The 22,623-nt window shown below is 35.8% G+C and overlaps 1 protein-coding gene across 3 annotated transcripts in view; it reads left to right on the top strand.

The window, feature by feature from the left end:
- The window catches only part of Vcan (versican), a 98,634-nt gene that overhangs the window by 5,558 nt on the left and 70,453 nt on the right, over positions 1-22,623 (top strand). For all 3 annotated transcript variants that reach the window (XM_070031144.1, XM_070031145.1, XM_070031143.1), the window contains exons 2-5: positions 3,589-3,664; positions 10,120-10,491; positions 12,693-12,867; positions 12,952-13,079. In XM_070031144.1, coding sequence (XP_069887245.1) covers positions 3,595-3,664; positions 10,120-10,491; positions 12,693-12,867; positions 12,952-13,079 — 745 coding nt within the window. In that variant the 5' untranslated portion in view covers positions 3,589-3,594. The remainder of the gene's footprint in view (positions 1-3,588; positions 3,665-10,119; positions 10,492-12,692; positions 12,868-12,951; positions 13,080-22,623) is intronic.

Below are 22,623 nucleotides of genomic sequence, written 5' to 3'. Positions count from 1 at the left end.
TCTAAGATGGAGGGAGAACTTTGGCTCTTTCTCCAAGGTAGCCCATCCCCAGCCTGAACCTCCTCTCTGCAGACAGTTCTCATGGATAGGAGACCTGTTGACCTTGTCTCTTGTGTCTCTCCAGCAACCAAACAGTTTCTGTCAGCTGTTTCTTGATTGTTTGAGGACTTTTTCCTTTCCTCATTCACTTTCCTGAAGTATGAGTTTAAATATAGGCACCAGCTCTCCTATCACTTTGGTCTTTCCTGGCACATAGGTCTGTTATCACTTACAGACGGTGTATAGAAGATAGACACTGAAGAGCAGAGGAGTGGAAATGGGGGTTGGAGTGAGGCTAAAAACAAAAAAAGAATCTTCAGTAAGCTCAAATGAAGAAGGAAGACAGTCCCTACACAATTAAAGTTACAGACCTAGCTTTTGGAAAATGAGAGAAGTGGAAGGAATGTCCCTGGATGCTAAGGAAGAAACAATTAAAATGTAGAGCCCTGACAATGAATGTCCTTAACTGCATTCTGATACACTTACTGGAGAGAGAAATGAACTTTCTGTGAGTGTTGCAACTCAAGTGCCCATAGAACCAAGTCCGGAGTGGAAATGGATAAGCGGCTAAGTGGGGGCAGTGGTATGACCTCAAGCATGCAAGGGGAGTGGGTGACATTTGATTGCTGCTGTTGATTAGCCAGTTGGAACATGAACCTAGTGCTGCCAGATCTTCTGATTTAGTAGGACAGAGAAATGGGACCTGGCATGAACACTGCAATTTCTAAGTTGGAGTGACTTATTTGAACATATATGCCACTTCTAGCACTGTATCCTAAGCCTATCTGGTCTCTTTGAAATATTTGTAATATATTGGCTTCCTTCCCTAGTTTAGCTTTAAAGATAGTTTTAGGGCAAATGATGGGAATACTTCTGTAGATGAAGGAAACTTTCCTACTCATGCAAAATATCAAAGTCATTTTTATGTGGATAAAATGTGATATAAAGTGAGTTTTGATTTCTGTCTTGAGTAAACCATTAAGATATAGAAGGCCCAGTCCTGGGACAGACTCACATCTCTTTCCTCTGGTCTTGCTTATTGTAAGATTTGATATAAGTTGACCCATTGTAACAGTGAGATGTACAAGACACTATGTTGAAAACAAACGTTACAACTTCGGGGAGGGGGAGAGGGAAGGGGTGTTGTTGTGGAGGTGGGAGTGGGAGGGAAAGGAAAAGAAGGGGAAAAACAAAGGAGGAGGCAAGCATGCTCCACAGGAAATGTCCTCATTACCTTGCTCATGTAACTGTAACCCCTTTGTACAGTATTTTCACAATAAAAAAAGCACAAAAAAGATTTGATATCTTGGATATTGACAGGTATCAGACGTTATTATTGAGTCATAATAAATATTCAACTGCACCAATTCAAATGTATTTCCACTATTAATTAGCCCTACATGCTTTTATTCATGAGGGGCTATGGATACTTCCAAGTGAGTTTCTGAATAAAACCTAGAAGCACTAGTGATGTATTTGATTTAATAATGTTCTTTAAGGGACTTTTCTGAACATTGGATTATATAAATGTAGGAACTATTAAGTTGAATAATATATAGTTCTGTCCTCCAGAAGCCAAATATTCTACAGAAGAAATAAAGCACACCTAAAAATAATTATTCAAAATACATCAATGTAAGTTATAGGGAAATTTGTTAAGAACAAAGTTGTCTTCTGGTTTTATGGTGATTCATTCAGATACATACCCATGGTTGCATTATCTTTGATAGAATTTTATCATACAACCTAAAATTTCATCTTGACTGTCAAGTTGTATCTTCGTTTTTGTAAAACATTGTAAGGTAATTGAGATGTATCTAAAAAGAACTCACAAAATGGACCTGCTTGCTGAATATAAGATATATCTTCTGAATATCTTATAAGATATTCAGAAATTTAAAAACATACCTCCTAATTAGTATTTGTCAATATCTGTTAGCACATATCTGTTATCATAGTCATTTACTACAAATAACAGATTCAATTGTCAAGGTGCATTAAGAATTACAAAATGTATCCTTGCCATTGTGAACTACCAGTTGACCTATAGAGAACCTCAGTATATTAAGTTTAAACAAATATTCCCCAGGAAATATACAGAATTATGATACTTTGCAATTTTGTTTTGAAGAGGTTCTAGTGCTTACTTTAAAACATATGAAGTAAAGCCAAAGTGCAAAATAATATTAAGGAAAAAATTAATAACTCTTATAAATTATTATATTGAACTTGAGGACAAAATTGGGCTTGGATTCTTCCAGCATGTACTTTTTTTTAAAAATTCAGGTTTCCTAGATAATAGAGAACTTATTTTTGAAAAGACAAAAGGTACCAAATCCAATATTTCTCAGTGAAGATCTCTTCCTTTGTAAATAACAAAAAGGCCCAAAATTACTTAATCAGCTTTCTAGAACTAGATTTAGCACACAATACTGGACATTTCAAGTCCATAAGTGCTTGGACTTCTTGAGTTGGTGGCTTTTGGGAAGGCAATGTCTTTTTATTTCTGGAGCAATGTAGTAGAGGAAGCCCCTCATCTCAAGGCAGCCCAGAAACAAAAGAGAGGAGAGACCAACGTCCCATAATCCACTTTAATGGTATTTCCCCAAAGATCTAAGACCTCCCACAAGGCTCCATCTCTTAAATCTTCCCCTGCTTTCCAGTAGTGCCAAGCTGAGGATCAATCCTTTGGCCATAGGCATTCGAGGGCCACTTAAATCTAAACTAGAGCAGTCCCCAATACTTATTTTCTTTGTGATTATAACTTCTAGAAATTCAAACAGGAAGGGACCCAGATTGTTAAATATTTTTCCTAAAGTCACACAAATTAATGGTAAAGCCAAGGACAGGATTTCTTGATTTTTTTAAATGCAGAATATTTTCTTTCACTATTTACTCTTGAGACCTTAGAACTGTTTGAAGTGTTTAAAAATTCTGACAAGTATTGGTCACTTTTGTCACCAATAGCTCCTCATCACAATTATTTTGTTTGTTCAGCCAGCTAGAAACTCACCAGAGGCTGTGTTTTAAAAAGCCTGCTGAGGTCTTTATGTTGTTTTGATGTCACGTGCCTGAGCTACCAAAGGGTTCCTTCTCACTTCAAGTCTGACTTTCAGCATCTCTATTGCTTCTTCTTGTTCATCTTTGCCATCTTCTCTGGCTCTATTCTTGACCAGCTTACTGTTCCTAAATAGATTTTTGTGGTCACTTCTCCCTCATTGTGCCAGCTTCTACCCCTCAGTTACTTGGGCTGTGGTCGCTATTGTTCTTCCCATGGGCTACCCAATTGTGGCTGTTACATATATCCATATGGTTATATGGCCTCAAATTGAGTTATGAAATTATTTTAGTAACTATTACCTTGAGTAAGACTCAAAGTAATAATTAGAGTGTTGAGATAACTTCTCCTGTTACAAGTCTCCTCTTGTTTTTACAACCCAAGAGGAGCTATTTCTTTGACCACACATAACGTCCAAGTAACATGTGATTTATGGCCTGCCACCAGCCTGAATGCTTGTGATTTACTTTGCTTTTTTTGTCTTTTTCTAGGACAAGATGTTGATAAATACAAAAAGCCTCTTATGGATGTACTCAATCTTAATAGTAACCCATGTACTACATAAAGGTGAGTGTGGTAGCAATTACTTTATTGCTACTGGAAATTAAAATGTTATACTGGGGGATGGAATGACAATATTAAAACACCACAATAAAGAGTTGTCTTCTTTCTTTTCTTTCTTTCTTTTTATTGTAAAAGTGATAAGAATTGTCTTGTTAAATCTGTTGAATTCTTAAAACTCTTGTCAAGATAATGTTATACTGAAAGTAGTAGATTTAAATAAAACAATTAGAAACACAAACAAACTGGGGGCTAACATTGGAAGCAGTCTTTCAGTAACTTCCCACATTATTATTATCATCATCATCATCATCATCATCATCATCATCATCATCATCATCATCATCATCATCACTTTCTTGTCAGTTATGGGGCTTGAGTTAAGGACCCAGGTGCTATCCTTGAGCTCTTTTGTTCAAGGCTAGCACTCTACCACTTTAAGCCACAGCTCCACTTCCAGCTTTCTGGTGATTAATTGGAGATGAAAGTCTCATGGACTTTCCTGCCCAGGATAGCTTTCAACCGTGATCCTGAGACTTCAGCCTTCTCCGTAGCTAAGATTATGTGCGTGACCCTACTATTATTTATCTGATAGTGTTTCACTGTATAACCCAGCCTGTGAGCCTACTATTATTTATCTGATAGTGTTTCACTGTATAACCCAGCCTGATTTCAAACATCCTCCCGTCTCAGCCTCCTCATAGTGCTGGGATTACAGATGTGAAGCATCACATTTGGTTCCCATATTTACTTTTGAACTGTGCATAAAGTTCATAGATGGCATTGACATGTGGTTAAAATTTCTATTCTTCCAATACTAGTTCTCAAAGATTTTTTTTTTTTGGTTGGTCATAGAGCTTGAACTCTGGGCTTGGGCGCTGTCCCTGTGCTCTTCAGCTCAAGGCGAGTGCTCTACCGCTTGAGCCACAGCGCCACTTCTGTTTTTCTAGTGGTTTATTGGAGATTAGAGTCTCATGGACTTTCCTGCCCTGGCTGGCTTTGAACTGTGATCCTCATATCTCAGCCTCCTGAGTAGCTAGGATTACAGGCGTGAGCCACCGGCATCCAGTCTAGTTCTCAAAGATTTTACTCTGCCAAAATTTTTTTTTTGTTATTGCTTTTTAGTTGTTAATGGATTTGAACCCATGGCCTCACACTTGTTACGTGAGCATTCTACTATTTTGAACCATCACCTTCTCACCTGCAGTCACTTTTGCTTTAGTTATTTTTCATGACAGATATGTACCACCATGGACAGCTTTTTGGTTGAATTGGGGTGTCATGGAATGTCTTCCCCACTGTGGTTTCAAACTGTGATCCTCTGATATCCACTTTCTGAATAGGTAGGATTACAGGTATGAGCCACTGCTCCTGGTTGAAAGAAGGACTGAAACACTCAGGAGGCTAGAATTTGAAAAGAATTTAAATTGAAAGAAGGTTGAAAGCACATGTTTCACTTACCAGCCTCTGTCTTCTTTGTTCATAGATCAAGACAAGTGCACATGCACTGTTTTCCTCAGTTTTAAATTACGGGGCCACTTAGTAAGGGTTGTATAATTCCAAGCTCACTATTAAGTATATGGAAAGAGACAACAAAGCATTTGAAGAGAATTCAGATTTGATCTGCTTCTGTCTTGTTCTTCCCCGGATTCAGCTATTACTTTTTTCTTCCCATTCACTTCATACCTGAAACAGTTTGAAATAATTTCCTTTTGTATAGATTTATATTTCCTAGTTTTCCACATATCATTCCTCTTACTTGGTAATCCTCCTGCTCTTGACAGTTCTATTTTAATTCATTCAAGAGACTCAAGGTTTAGGTGTGACTTCATCTATTCACTTATCTATCCATTCTTTCTTCCATTCATCTGTGATCTCCATATGTACTCAAAAAATACTATTTGACAGTCATTACTTGAGTGTTATTTTTTGCATCATCTATTATTTTAGCTGTCCAGGAATACACTAGTGGATGAATCGTACATTGTCCAAGCCTTTATTTTGTTGAATCCTTATATAAGATGCAGAATAAATGAGTAGAATCTAGCTGTTTTCTGATGGATAAAAATAAAACGGAAAGTCGTAGTAGGGATTGGCTGTTTGTGTATGTGAGGGAGGATTGGTAAGGTCTCTTTGAGAAACTAACATTTAAGTCTGAGAATGATGCAGGGAGGTCAACCAGCCAAGAGATAGCAAGACAACAGAAAAGTTACTGTATTTGAATACTAGTGAGCAAGAGGAAGGTAGGAGATATGGACAGAGATATAAGCAGATGCCAGTTCATCCAAATAATTATACTTAAGATTGGGATAGGATAGGATAGAAGAAGCTAAATGCAAATTATATTGTTTAATGTTACTTTTACTCCATTTACTCCATTTTAGACTCCATTTATTTCTGATGCATTTTTTCAGATTTTTATTTTTGTTACTATAAAGGTGATTTACAGAGATGTTACAGTTACAAAAATTAGGTAATGAGTTTAGTTTTTGACAATGCCATCTCCTCCTCCACTCTCTCCCAATTTTTCCCTTCTGTTCTCACCCATAAGTTGTATAGTTCATTTTCAACAGTGTCTAGTGAATACCACTGCTACATTTGTTCATCATTTGTCCCTTTGTCCCTATGTGTTTAATAGTAACTGATTGAAACATTTATTACTTCTGTGTTATAAAGAGGAAACTGAGGCACCAAGAGAAGCAATTTGCTACAAACTCTACATGTAAGACGTAACGAAGTCAGGAGAAGACCCATGGGAGTCCTTTGGAGTGTGATATCTTCATCGTTGTGTAACACCTCCCAACAGTTGAGGCAGTGGAGGTTATAGAAAGTATTAGAATTTTATTCCAAGTACATTAGAAAATAGTGAAGGAATTGAGCCCCCAAAAGACACAAGTTAATAAATGGTTTTTAAATTTATTCTTCAGTCCTGTGAAGATTTGTTTTTAAAAGAACAAAAGTTGCAACAGCATTGAGAAGACCATGGTGGCGACCTGTGCATGTAACAGGTAGCTGTGTCAGCTAGTGGTCCTGGAGATGGAGAACTTTGATTTGAATGTGTGGAGGCAGAGAACTCAAACCTACTAATGCACTGAATGGGATGTGCTAAGGGAATGAGAGTTCTCAAGAATAAGCTCATTATTAGGATATCCACTCACTTGCCTTTCCTAACCCTCCACTATTTTTTCTAGCCATTGCAAAAACCCTCTGCCCATGTTTGTATTGTTCCATGTGTTGTTCTAAGGATGATAATACATATAGCTTCTATGACAAGTTATTTTCTTCCTTTTTTCCTAATTAGCTGACAAGCTGGGAAAGGACTGCCATTCCTGTTATAACAGAGGCTTGACACATTTCCAGCACTTAAACATTTTATGTGTTGACTGATTGGCTGAATGAATGCCTCAGTGAATGACCCAGGTGGCTATCAAAGTCTAGCATCTACTAGCAGTTAATAGTCCCTACAATTGTTGTCTTTAACTTTTTCAGGAAGTGAAGGTGAAATGCTCAGACAAAGAAGGGCAATAACTGCCTATGAAGAGATGAAGAGAGAGGATTTAGAAAGGATCTAAATGGAGAGGGGAATTGGTTTGGGCAGCTAGTAGTGGTAGAGGAATTGGAGAAAGTAGTGAGCAAACATACCCACAGTTAAGTTTAGATTTTCCATTTAAAGGACTCCACACAATGAAAAACACAGCAAAACAACATGTAGTTTATTTGAATGATAGTAATGACCAACAATGTTGAGTAACATCTATATATCAGACCTTCTCTTTGTAAATCCATGACCATGGTTAATCCCTGTAATTAATTTAGGGTTAAGGTCAGGAGAAGTTAAATATTTCCTGTGAAAAACGAAAGTGGAAAAATTTAAGGACAGGAGTAAGATATCTTATGAGAAGGAAAGTTTAATGCTCAGAGCAGGAAATGTAACAATATTCTACTGTTGAAATGATACTAGTATGAACCATTATCTGACATCCCTGGGATCCCACCTTTCAAAGTCTAATTGAGGAACAATTCATCTACTAGTTAGCTTTATTTTAACAAACAAAAAGTTCTTTAAAAAATACTATCTTTCCGTGTATAACTGTCTTAATCCTTAGTTACCTACTTAGGTTTCACTTGAATATTTTATTTTCATGAGCATATATTAATTGTACAAATAACAGGTTTTATTTTGCTATTTCCACACATGTGTGAAATGTACTATGATCATATTCACTTAATCTATTCTTCTTCATTCTTCTCCCAGTTTTCCCCTCTGTCATCTCCCTAGTAGTTCTGTTTTAACTTTGAGGACCTTGTTCTTATTCTTCTGTATGTTTCCCTAATAGGAAAACAAACAAAAAAACCTCAGAATACACATATTTGAGCTAATGAATTAACTAGGTAATGATATTTATCAAGAAAGCCATAAATTCACATATTCTCAATCAAATCTTTATTTGGCCAGCATTTCTGTCTTCCCTCCCCTTCTCGCTTCTCTGTATATACAGATGGAATTTACATCATTTTTACTGTGCAGAATCTAGGGACAGAATGGGGAGTAATTGATCATTCATTACTTGGAGCTTTCTCCCTTACTATACTCATTTAGACCACAAAGCATCTGGTGGAACACTGAACTTTTTTGTTAGGATACATTTTTATTACTAGACTTTTCAGAATTTCAGGCAAGTTCCTGTGGGTAACAGATTTAAAAAAAAAAACACATTCATGGTCTATATACATTATAGTCTCAACTACTAAATTTTTTTCTTAAAATATTTAGATTTAGTGAACTTAGTTCTCATGCTTCAGTGATTTAAGACTCAAGATTTAATGCACAAATAGGCATGACTACATAGCTTTTTGCTAATCTTATTTTAGTGAGTGGATTCTACAGGTACATATATTTATGTGAGATCAGATTATTTACTTGTATATATCTTAAATATCCAAAACAATAAGTAGTCATTGGGAAATAGTTATTATAACATAATTATTAATAACATAGTCATTAGGAAAAGTCCTGATTTTCATAAATTTCCTATTGGCTAGATTAGGCTTTCTTTCATGTTTGTCCCTTCAAACTTAACCCTTAAACTGGAGAATTTATTTTCTAAGCTGAGAAAGGCATTAAAAATGGAATTATTCCCTCTGTATTATAAGTGGGAGAAATCTAAGTAACTATCACAGAGTTAAATGCACATCATTTTGGTAAGAGTTAAGTAGGGGAGGGATAGGTGAGTATGTTGTAGAGATAATCTTAATCAAGATATATTGTATAAATTGCTTTGTTAAATGGCAACTCACTTGTAAAACTACTTAAAGCTAATAATGAAAGAAAGAAAGAAAGGAAAGAAAGGAAAGAAAGAAAGAAAGAAAGAAAGAAAGAAAGAAAGAAAGAAAGAAAGAAAGAAAGAAAGAAAGAAAGAGAGAGATGGAGACATTTCTTTGGCTGAAGAAATGCCTGGAAACCTGAGTTCAAACCTCAGATCTGATTCCCCTGCCCCCCAAAGAAAAACCCACAACAAACCCCTCACAACAAAACCAAACAAAAACAGTAACAAAAAAAACCCAACTTCACTTCCTCTGGAAGCTTCTATTAACTCATTCATATTTTTATGAAGTGGGCATTGTTTGTACATTAACAATAATTCTATTTTCTATTATTATTAACACATTTTCTAGCCTAATCAAGTGTTTGGAAGATGGAGCTGTACTGGAGAGAAGGAAATGATTAAGAATGAAAGGACATTTCCTTTTGTACACAGTGGTGTTATGTTACAGTCTGTGTATTCTTTGCCACTAATAGTTTAAGGGCTTAAACAGAAAATAAGTATTTTTTTTTAGAATTAAGTGAACAGAAGAGGGTTCCCCTCCCTCCCCCCAGGATATAATGAGAGGTAATATTTCATTGCAAAGTGATTGCAGCTGGTTTTGCCATTATAATGGAACCTTTGGTCGAATGGGGCCCAAAGAAGGTCCTTCAAATATCAGACTCCTTCATTCCTATGAAACTCTTTGAAAAGGACATTCTCACTTAAATTTTATGTTCATTTCTGCAAAGGTAATGCGACAGTTATCTTAAGCTTTCTCTGACTTGTAAATAGTAATTTTCACTTTCAACTATTTTTCCTAACACTCGTCTAGTCTTTTAAAACGTGCTTCTCCTTCAGTTCCTGATTACTTGCTCTTACTAATGTCTTATTTTATTACTTATTTTTAAAAATTTTAAGCACTAAAGGATAAATAAATGTGAATTCCTTATTTCAATATGACATGTGCATTATTTATCTTCGTTCGAAAACGAATGAAATTGTGTGCTACTCTGTATGCAAAATGGTTCTGATTTTTTTTCCACAATAAAGATGTAATTAAACCCTCATAAGGGGTTCCTGTCTGATCACGTATTTAACAGACTTGGTTTGGGTTTCCCAGGATTGTTCAATCTGTCCTTTTTCTCTTTCTTTTAGTCAAAGCAGAAAAAAGCTCCGTTAAGGGCTCCCTGGCTGGAAGAGTCAGCCTACCTTGCCATTTTTCAACCATGCCTACCTTACCACCCGGCTCTAACACCAGTGAATCTCTCAGAATCAAGTGGTCTAAGATCGAAGCGGACAAAAGTGGAAAAGATTTAAAGGAGACTACTGTTCTTGTGGCCCAGCATGGAAATATCAAAATTGGTCAAGACTACAAAGGGAGAGTGTCAGTGCCTACGCATCCAGAGGACGTGGGCGACGCCTCCCTCACCGTGGTTAAACTGCGTGCTAGTGACGCAGGAGTCTACCGGTGTGACGTCATGTATGGGATTGAAGACACTCAGGACACAGTGTCACTTGCCGTGGATGGTAAGATTTTTTTTTTCCGAGTCTATAAGAAAGTGGTCAGTATAGCACTTGGTTCAGAAGTGTGAACTGCGACTTGGGAACGATTGTTGCTGGGTGATTAGACCAGGGAGAAACATAATCATTAACACAACAGTCCATGTTTGTCACCAGAACTGAGCTGTTTAAATTTAGAGGCCAATGTAAGATGACCTTTCCTGCAACTATTTCATTGGTTCCAATGGTATAGAAGACTGGAATTAATGAAGACCTCAAAGCATAGTACATAGCTTAATAATTTTTGCTTCAGTGTTGAAATGTGTCAGTGATCACTTTTGAAGACCATAAAAGCTGATGTGCATTCCATGTTACTTTTTACAGATGTGGGTGAATTTTCATATATACACACACAAACATACACACACACACATATATATATATACATATAAACACATACACACAAAACAGTATTCCTTTCTCACTTTCTTACAAATTTTTATTCATTTATTTTGTTTGTTTTGTGTTGCGTGGATTCAAATTCAGGCCCTTATGCTACTAGGCTAAGTGTTCTATCATTGAATTACATCCCAGGAGCTATTAGTATTATTATTAAAATTTTAGAGTTTACTTTCAAAAATTTAAAATTATAACTTATTGAATAAATAAGATCCTTAATGAATACCACAATACATAGCTTAGAGTCTTGAGAAGGCCAAGTCTCAATAAACACTTGAATTGGATCATCATCATCAAGTGAAAAAAATTTAAGGTTAATCACTAAGTTTTGCAGCAAGACATTTCATTTTTATTCTTTTCTTAGTGGTGCTGTATGTGTCACTTAAGTTTAAGGTGGGAGACCAAGCAAAGAAAAATTACTTTAATTGGGTGCACACATAATGTTGTAGCTCTTGGAAGCAGAATGTTTTGGCAAGTCATTAAGCAAAAGTCTAATATCCAGACATGATGAAACTGATTTTCTTCTAAACCTCCCTTTTCCTATAAAATATTTACCTTTTAGAAATATGTAAAAGGGGGATTTTAAAATTCAAACTTTTAATTGTTTAGTTGAAAGGAACTACTTGGGGTTTCAGATACAACAAACGAATCTACAGCGCATCCTGGAACATTCTAATTTTAGTTTGATTTTCTACAAATATGTTTTCATGTTGTCTGTGTATCCACTAAATGTCCTGAGATCTTCTAACCTTTTTATCATTTAATTAGTCAAATTTATACCACTCTTATCTCTTCAAAATCCTAAAGGAGCTAACTTCTACAATTTTTCATCATTAAAGAATGAGCAATGAATTTGTCTCTTGCTCCTCTGGAACAATGAAAATCCCCCACTTAATCTCCTTAGCCCCATGGGGTCTTCAAATTATTCCAACAATTGCAGATACTTACACAAATTGATCTTCCCTGCCTTCAAGAACGGCTCCTTGTCCCCTCCTTACTGTCGATCTTCAGGACATGTGAACGATTTTTAATTACTGAAAAGATTATTGGAAGCACTGATCAAGCAAAATGTACAACCACTCAAGTTCTATCTTAACTTTTATAGATCACTAGAACTATTTCTAGTTACCAGATAGCAGATATACTTCCTGACAATTTTAGGGAAGTGTTAGAAAGAGTAGTGAAAGACCAAAAACTAGAAAAAAAAAAAGTTGTCAGTACATCTACTTGCTACCTGTACTGGTCCCTTTGTGATGATCATGATCATATGGTACTTAGCTATGAGATTTGGCTCGTATTTCCTGCCATTACTTCATTAACATACATGTCTTGGAACTGAGAGATGGATGTGTGGGAGATGTAATGTGAGAGTCAGAAGTTAGAGTTTCTCTCAACCCCACGAGAATTAGTAGGCAACAGAGAAAAGTAAAAAAAAAACAACCTTGGAAATCACAATTAATTCCAATTAACAACAAAAATAGTCTTAAGTGATATGGCTTAATATCATTTAATTTTATTACTAGGATTTAGCAACCTAAATCTCCTACTTACACATGTTAGCAATAAGTTCACGGCTAGGAAATGTTCTAATGGACAATTAGATAAATGATATTTTGAAGTTTTTTATGTAAACATGCTTTTTTACATAGAAAGAAAGATGATATTATTACTGTTACCAATTAATTGAATATATTACTTCCATGAGAATTTTGCACAGTAATTTAAGAGATTGGGAACTACCTGAAAAATGTTTGCTATTGCCTTCGCAGGGGTTGTGTTTCACTACAGGGCTGCAACTAGTAGGTATACTCTAAATTTTGAGACTGCTAAGAAGGCTTGCTTGGACATTGGGGCAGTCATAGCATCCCCAGACCAGCTTTTTGCTGCCTATGAAGATGGATTTGAACAGTGTGATGCAGGCTGGCTATCTGATCGAAGTGTTAGGTGAGAGATTTGGAGGTGTGGGCCTTCAATTTATTCATCTCTTTATAAGAAGATATGCCACTTACAAATTTTTATCCTCTTCAGATATCCCATCCGGGCCCCTCGAGAAGGCTGCTATGGAGACATGATGGGAAAGGAAGGGGTCAGGACTTACGGATTCCGTTCTCCTCAGGAAACCTATGATGTGTATTGTTATGTGGATCATCTGGATGGTAAGATGTTTAAGCTTCTTTGCAAATTCTTTTACTGGTGTAAAAGAACTGCACAAAGTGATTTCACTGTGATAATTCCATACATGCCTATATTGTGTTTTGATCAAATTCACCCCCTTTATTACTCTTCCTTGGTTCCCCTCCTCCATTCCTTTAATAGTCGCTAGTGGATTTCATTATGCTATGTACACACACACACACACACACACACACACACACACACACACACACACACACTCACACAACACTATACTTCTGCTATTTTCAAATCTGTAAATATATATGGTATTTCTATCATATTCTACCTCATTATTTTGTCCTTTCCTCCTCCCACCTGCTCCCACTGATTCTTCTGTAGCTCTATTTATACTAAGAAAACTGAGGAAAGACTAGAAGCTCATTTCAGTAGTGCTTACTTGAATTCTACACAGCAGTTCCTTATTTAAGTGACCATGATTTTCTGGTAAATGTAAGTTTAAAGGGAGGAAGGAATGTGTAAAGGATTCTGCAGTTTAGAAATGTCTTTCCTTACGATGGTTTTCTTGCAGTCCTGTTGCTCTTGGATTGCTTCCAATATACTTTTGGTACATTAAAAATAGTAGTAAGGTGGTATCTATTCTAGTGAGAACTTCATGTAACACCTTGTGATGACAAATCACTGTGAATCTAGGTATTGATAAATTCCACGCAGCTCCACTATAAATTCTGAACTGGCCCAGAAGTAGCTGGGTCTCATGTTTCTTCTCTGATCTATTTTTACATGTTGATATTCAGAGCAATGAATACAGTTAAGAATACTGTGATATATACTCTTCTACTTATTAGGGATGTGAAACCACTCCTGATACAGCATCCTTTATGATGCTTAAAGGTTCCTTGACTTGGGATGGATCAATTTTCCTCTCTCTGGGTTAGAGGACTTTAAAAACAAGTTTGAGTTCAATAATGTTGATAGTATCCAAAGGGTATTACAAAGTACATGGATAACTGGGCACTGGTGGCTCAATGCCTGTGATCCTAGCTACTGAGGACACGGAGATCTGAAGATCACGATCCAAAGCCAGCCTGGGCAGGAAAATGCATGAAACTTTATTTTATTTTTTTTAACTCGGTCGTGGGGCTTGAACTCTGGGCTTGGGCACTATCCCTCAGCTCTTCAGCTCAAGGCAAGCGCTCTACCGCTTGAGCCACAGGGCCACTTCTGGTTTTCTAGTGGTTTATTGGTCATAAGAGTCTCACGGACTTCCTGCCAGAGCTGGCTTTAAACCTGATCCTCAGATCTCAGCCTCCTGAGTAGCGAGCATTACAGGCATGAGCCACTGGCTCCCAGTTTGCATGAAACTTTTATCTCCAATAAATTACCCAAAAAGTTGGAAGTGGAGCTATGGCTCAAGTGGTAGTGTGCTAGCCTTGACCAAAAGAAGCTCAGGGCAGTGCCCAGGCTCTGAGTTCTAGCCCCAGGGCTGGCAAAAAAAAAAAGTAAAAAAAATTAAAGGTACATGGAATGGAAGTTTATATCCCTTTTGAAATGAATTTTTATGTGTCATATCAGGTATTTTAAAATCTTAGTTAAATGAACAATGACATTAAATTGTACCACACCTTTCATTTTGATTGGGTCCACATAAAGAAATAATCTCAGTATTTTTAAGTATAAAATGAGAAGATTGGATTATGTAATGTCTTGATGCTTTACAAAGTGAAACTGTGGTTGTATTTTAACTGTTGATGTTATTTGTTTTGAGATGTGATTTGGCTGTGTTTTGAGATGTGATTTGGCTGTGTTAGGCCCACATCACCATCTCCTAGTGAGAATTTCAATATTAGCTTTGTTCTTAAAAATGTTCTAAAACTTACGATAGTTTATTAGACATGTTTTAGTTATAAAACCCTATTATTAAGTAATTAATGCAGGTAGGATCCTCAAATAAGAACATAAAAGTTAAAACCCATAAAAATAATCTTTATTAGGAAGTTTAAGTGAGTTTCCCATAAAGTAGATATGAGAATGTTGAAATGGTTTTGAAATAGAGTTAAAAATGATTAAATGGTTCAGGAAACTAGAAAAGTGATTGAGACTACAGATGTTCCTTGATTGGCCATAGAGAACATCCCCCTAAATACCTCTGTACTTGTTTTGAAAATGTGTTTAATATGCCCAACATACTGAACATCATAGCTTAGCAACACAGTAACCTGTAGAGTACTGGCCACTTACCCTACTCTTGTGATCCCTTCTTTGACTGGAATCTATGGCTTGATGCAATATCCATGTTTGAACAGAGTATAAGTGCATGTTGCTGGCAGTGGGAAAAAAGTAAAATATGAAGTATAGTTTCTACTCAGTGCATAATGCTTTTGGGTGTAGCATCATCAAGTCTGGTCCTTGGAAATCAAGTTATATGATTTGGAAACCATCAGTATTTAGGAATAGCAATGACAATGCTAAGAGAAAATTCCTATGGCTACTAAATTCCTCAAGTTTAAGAATGGCAAAGAACACAACAATGCTAGCTCTTCCATTTCCTACTTGAGAGATGGTGAACAAAACTGTTATCTCAAGGTTCAATTTATTCTTCAGTGAAATGAGAACAATAAGAATATTTGTTTTTTACTTGCTGCATGGAGATTGAATAAGATAATTTGTAAAGCTTTTATCCCAGTGCCAAGTAAGTACTTAATAAGTAATAGATGTTATTAAAGTTTATGGGTGTCAAGAGGTTTTTTATTTCCACTAAACTTATAAGAATCAAGGACCAAAATTGCAACTCTGAATTAAGTTCAATATAAGATTTTTTTCTTACAATGAATATTGTTAAAAGTAAAAAAGAATCTCGAGAAGCAGTAAATTTATTTCCCTCCAGATTTCTTAAAATATTATTGATTTGAGTGTTAAGAGTTATGAAAATCTGTGTGCAATATGGTACTTGGAAGGATGTAGTGGTCAACTAGAAATGGGACACTTTATGAAGCGGGGTTCATTTGGGTATGATAACTAGTGCTTGAACCTTATAGAATTATTATAATAGCCCCATGACAATTAAGAGCTTCTGTAATATATTTCCTAAGATATTTGGAAATATATTTCTTAAAGTTAAAAAAACTCTTCAGTCCTCTTTAATGAAATTAAGAAATTAACTTTTAATGAAATTAAGAGATTGCTTATTTGGTTTTCTTATGATGTCAAATGCATGTAAGAAATATTTTCTTTTTCTGTGGCTATTTTATTCTGATGGTAGCAGAAGAGATCAGACTGCTTTCTTTCACAGCTGAGCCACTTAGTTCCTTGCAAAGAAGTCAGTAATTCCAATTGTTGTGCCCAGACTGGACAAATGATGAAGAGCTGTGCTCTACCATTTAATGGCCTGATTGTTTGCTTCACAATTTTTCATTGCCTTAATTCCCTTCCCTTACTTTTGTCGTCTTATATGTAAATAATAATTCCTGCTTTGCTGGATGAATGGGGCACAAAGTATACTGAAAGAAAAATAAATGAAAATGAAAATGTTAGTTTCTAGTTTTGCATGTCTAGTCTCAGATTATGCTGAACTCAAACCTATTTCTAGTTTATGAATTATTTTGTATTTTTTATCTCTGGTTTTGATTCTTACAAATAGTGTCTATGCTTTTTAAAAAATATTATCTTTATGTAGTTGCACAAAGGAGTCATTTAAATATATATTTTTATTGTAAAGATACTGTACAGAGGGGTTACAAATACATGAGTAAGGTAATGAGTATATTTCCTCTTTTTTGTATATATTTTTATTGTAAAAATACTGTATAGAGGAGTTACAGTTACATGAGTAAGGTAATGAGTACATTTCCTATTGAACATTGTTACCTCCTCCTTTGTTTTTCCCTAACATCCCTTCCCTTGCTCTTCTCCCTAAAGTTGTAAAGTTCATTTTCAACATAGTATCTTGTACATCATATTGTTATAATGGGTCAACATGTATCCTTATTTCAGCATTTTTTTTTGGGGGGGGGGAATCTGGTCCTGGGCCTGAACTCTGGGCCTGGGCGCTGTCCCTCAGCAATTCAGCTCAAGACTAGCACTCTACCACTTGAGCCACAGCGCCACTTGTGCCTTTTTTTTCTGCTTATATGATGCTGAGGAATTGAACCCAGGGCCTCATGCATGTAAGGCAAGCGCTCTACCACTGAGCCACCTTCCCAGCCCCTTATTTCATCATTTTGGTATTTCCCTCCCCCTCTCCAAATTAGAAAAATGTATATACAAGATAGAGGGCACTGAAATCAAATACAGTGAAAACAGGGGTTATACCATGGGGGAAGAACTTACAAAAGAAACAAAAAAATCACACAGTACGTTATAAATACATTAAAAACAACAGTGTCCCTATATTGGTGGCCTCTTCATTTCACTTAGCATCAGCTTTTATGGTCATATATGGTACATAGCTTTTGAGCTTTTCTGCTTGTCCTAGACATATACTAGTTATTGCAAATAAGGAAAACCATGTGACTTATGTTTCTTTGAGCCTGGCTTGCTTCACTTAATATGATTAGTTCAAGTCTTTCCCTTTCCTAACAAATGGGGCAGTGTCATTCTTTCTGATAGAGGCATAGAATTCCATTGTTTACTACATTTTCTTGATCCATTCATCCACTGAGGGGCATCTGGGTTGGTTCCATATCTTAGCTATGGTGAATAATGCTGTGATAAACATAGTTGTGCTGGTAGCGTATGGCCTTGCTTGTGATCATTTGGGTAAATGCCTAAAAGTAGGATTGCTGGGTCATAGGGGAGCTCTATGTGGAGTCTTTTGAGGCACTTCCATACTGCTTTCCAAAGTGGTTGAACAAGTTTACACTCCCACCAACAATGCAGTAGGGTTCCCTTCTGTCCACATCCCCTCCAGCATCTGTTGTTATTAGATTTCTTGATTATAGCCTTTCTAACTGGGGTGAGGTGGAGTCTAAATGTTGTCTTGATTTGCATTTCTTTTATGGCTAGAGAAATTGAGCATTTCTTCATGCGTCTGTTGGCCATTCTTTTTTCCCCTTCAGAGAATTCTCTCTCTTTAAGTCTTTAGCCCACTTATTAATCGGCGGTTGTTTCTTTGAGGATTTGTTTTTGAGGGATTTAATTTTTTGAGTTATAAGTATATTTTTAGATATGAGACCCATGTCCATTGTATGGCTAGTGATGATCTCCCAATCTGGGGGCTTTCTGTTTATCTTGCTAGCTATGTCCTTTGCCATACAGAAGCTCTGCAATTTCATGCAAAAGAGTAATTTTATGAATACAATATATCTTGATCAATGGCACCACTTCTAATATTCTCACCCATCCCTTCCTTACCCATCCATTCCCTCATTCTTCTTAATTTTGTAGGATATACACTGGATTCTTAACTGTATTTGCCCCTTCTTCTTCTTTTCATTTTAGTCTATTCCTTTGCCCTTGACCCCACCACACTCCTTTCAAGTATTCACTTCCTGGAGTGACTGTCCTTTTAACAGTCCATCATGGGACTTTTTATAACCATCAAGGCATTCAAACATTTTTACCATGTCATCCCTACTCAACATTGTGCATTGGTTTTTCTTTACATGCTTCCCCAAGCACAAGCTGCCTGATCTTCAAAAGCCTGTAAAACCTACTCTTCTGTAACTTATTTCATCTCTTATTCCTCCCTCTTTGGCATGACTTTGCACACGTGCATGCTTCTGACTTTTCACAGACCTTCTACTAAGTCTCCCTATAATTCTGTTTGGTCCTCTCAGAAAACACCCATAACCCACTCTTTCTGACATACTGATCTTACCTTATTTGGAAATGTATTGCTTCCAAGATTTCATCTTTGGCTATTCCAATGAGAACTCTTATTTTGTTTAGAGTTCAACTTTTGTGTGTGTGTGTGTTTGTTTTTTTGGTAGCTTTTTGTTCAACAAATATAAATGTTATTACTTCTATTTCTGCAAAGCAATTGCAAGTTTCTAGTATAGATAATGCCATCAATTTGTGTATTTTTCTGATTCACAATCAAGGACCTGCTCCAAACATACACACACACACACACACACACACACACACCACACACACACACACACACACACACACACACACACACACACACACACACACTACCCCTAAATACTTAGTCACTGCAGAATTTTTCCAAACTTTATCTCTTTATGAAATTGGCTACTACCACCACTTTTCTATTTCAAGAAGTTTTTTTAAAAAGTGCTATGCTTTGTTTGCCAATTTTACTAAGGATCTACATTTTAAATTATTGTTGCATCACCATAATATGTAACACAACACTAACGTCTCTCCTCTCTTTTTTATGGTGTATCTTAAAAATAGCTCTTTCCAGAGATTCTCCTTCCTGGCCTCTCACAGAAATTTCCCATTCTTGCCTCTCTAACCCATCTTGGAAGCAAACTGTTCTCTCTGGGGTGGATTCCAGTGAGGAAAAATCCTGTTCACCAAAATACAGTTGTGGTTTTAAAAAATCTACTATTTCATGCTATTAAAAGAAGTGATTTTATAATTTGTCTAATGCCACCATTAGCTTGTTCTAGACCTAGAATCAAAAGTTGTCTTGTGAGCTCTTTACATTAAAAAAAAACTAAAAATAAAGGAAAGGGCTAGATGTCATTAACCAGGTCTTACATCATAGCTTAGTTTCTGCTTTTTAGAGTCTTTGATTAGACCAACATCAGATACTGAATCTGGAAATTACATGACTTCTTCTTTGTTGACTTCAGATTGACTTTTTATTCTAGCAAGATTTATAGTTTGTAATCTACAGGCCACATCACTGATGGATAGTTCACTAATTAGGGTTTGTGGCCTTACTGTGTTTATTCACTTAAAATGCTTCATGTCATAAAGCAGAACTTGCACACTGTGGCTCAGATAATCCAGAGACTGAGTCCAGATTTCAGAATCCTCTACATTTATTGAAATTGGTATTCTTTGTAAGATTACACCAAATTACAGATTGTATTTGTGACTGGGGCTTCTTAGATAGTTTTTGGAGATTAAGACACTTTTCAGAGGTTTGGAAATAAACTAGTAGTTGCTCATGTTTACAGCATTTGGAGAGTTTTACCTGGGAGCCACTGAAGAAGGTGGCCAGGCATGGCATGATGGTGGTACCTCTTGAAAATGGTGCACACATTCAGCCAGTGACTTCAACTGTGCTGAATTAAAACCTGTTGTTATTTCACGTAATCTTCAAGGTTCCTCATCAAAGAAACAGTTTGCTTTGTAAGGAAGATGACGCAAAGTGCTCAAATCTCCTCCAAATATCAAATTTCTTACTAAAAAATCATTTTTATTACATTATTAATTGGATTATAATGACTGGCGTTATGGGCCAAATGTGAACTTTTTGAGAAACCATCAGAGTTTTCTTCAATGTGCCTGCCCCATCTCACATCATCACGAGTGTTATGTTAGGATTCTCATTTCTTCACATTATTATCACTAATAATTATTAACTGAGATTTTTGCATCGCCATCTAAATGGATATGAACCACAGTGTGGGTTTGATTTATATTCTCCAAATGGTTAAAGATTTTTAGCTCCTTTTTATGTATTGGCAGGTCATTTATATATCTTCCCATCCTGCTATGTGTTGTTTCATTTTCTGATAGAGTCCTATGAAACAAAACAATTTTAATGAAGTTTGATTTTTATTGTATTCTTTTAGATCATTCAAGAAGATACTTAGTCAGGAAGATTTAGTTTCTGTATTTTCTTCTAGTAGATTTGCAGTTTTTAATTCTCTTACTTTATCTACTTTAAATTACTTTTTGTAGATGATATAAGATAGGGTTCAGAAATAATTTCTTTTGCATGTAAGTGGACCTAGAATCATTTCTTGAAAAGACTAGCCTTTCTCCATTTAGTGGCCTTAACATGTCATTGAAAGACAATTGAACTTCGATGCATCATTTATTCCTAGAGTCTCAATTCTATTCTATGGGTCTACAGTATATGCCTATCTAGTGCCAGTATCACATTGTCTTGATTACTATTGTTTTGTAGTAAAATTTACTAATGGAACATGTGAGAACAATACTATACTGTTCTTTTCAAAAGACGAACACATCTATTCTGGTTCCCTTGAATTTTTGTATGAACTTTTTTTTCCCCTGGTCCAGGGGCTTAAACTCTGAGCCTGGGCACAGGTCCTGCCCTTCTTTTGTTTAAGTATAGCACTCTACCATTTTGAGCCGTAGAGCTACTTTTGGCTTTTTCTGTGATTAATTGAAGATTAACAGTCTCACAACTTTCCTGCCTGGGCTGCCATCCAACCTCAATCCTCAGATGAATTTTATAATCATCGTATCCATTTCTACAATGGAGTCAGAAAGGAGTTTTATAGCAATTTCACTGAATTTCTGGATTGATTTGGAGTATATTGCCCTTTTACTAATATTCAACCTTCTGGTCCATAAACATGGGATATCTTTCTGGATTTTTAAGATCTTTGATGTTTTATAGTTTTCAAAGTATAAGTTTTACAGATCTGTTGCTAAATTTAATCTTAAATATTTTATTTTTACTATTAATTGCATTCTACTAGAGGTATAGCACAAATGGTATTGTGCCTGCCTCCTACGATTTTGAGTTCAAACTTCAGTACTGCAAATGTATATTCATATTCACACATCTTTGTAAGATTACACTCACAGAAACACATATAGAATTTTGAATACAAAGTAAATAAAATGTTCTCAATTTTTCTCTCTGTGTATGTATTTCAATTATGTAGAAATGCAAGTAATCGGTTTTGACATGTGGATTGTGTAACTTGCAATCTTGTACTAGTCTAGGAGCATTACTCTTTTTGGTGGATTCCTTAGGATTTTCTCTAAATGTTATAATTTTACTTTACATAAATATAAGCATTTTGATTTAAACCCTCTGAAGCATGTGGCAGTCAATTTCTTTCAAAAGTCTTGAATCCAAAGAACTTCTATCAAAATACAGTAGTGATTTGCTCCTCAGTATGAAAACTCAAAAAATAAACCAATCCAAGGCTGATTTCCCTGTGCTGACCTGAAGCCATATTGTACCTGTCAAATAGAATAACACTTTCAATATCAATATTTAGAATGCTCAGACACTCACAAACCACTGAGAACCTCTTTCTTGTTCTAACTAAAATCTACTGGTCTATCAATGAGAAAGAATAAACTCAAACTTCCTGAAAACACACATTTTAGTGAGGGCCTGTTTTGTCTTTAAATTAATATGCATGACATCTTATGTATTATGCATTCGCAAATGTACAGATGCCTTTTAATCTGACTTAGAAATATTAATTATTCCCTTAAGATAATGATAATATTCTAATAATTAAGTTGAAGTAAGGATATCCTAATCTTGCTCTATATTCAAGCTTTTTAATGAGCAACTCCTAGGTATAAATGCTAACTTTTGAACATTGTGGGTCATTTTTAGTGTTTGGATTTGTTTTCATCATTGCTTGCTGTTTCATTATTTGTTTTTTAAAAAAATCTGACAAGGAACAGTTTTTCCATTTAGCAGCA

The sequence above is a fragment of the Dipodomys merriami genome, unplaced genomic scaffold, assembly GCF_024711535.1.
Source record: "Dipodomys merriami isolate MVZ:Mamm:240054 unplaced genomic scaffold, mDipMer1.0.p SCAF_20, whole genome shotgun sequence".
NCBI classification, from domain to species: domain Eukaryota; kingdom Metazoa; phylum Chordata; class Mammalia; order Rodentia; family Heteromyidae; genus Dipodomys; species Dipodomys merriami.
Note: the sequence above shows the minus strand (reverse complement) of the source record. Positions and strands in the feature narration are given on the sequence as shown.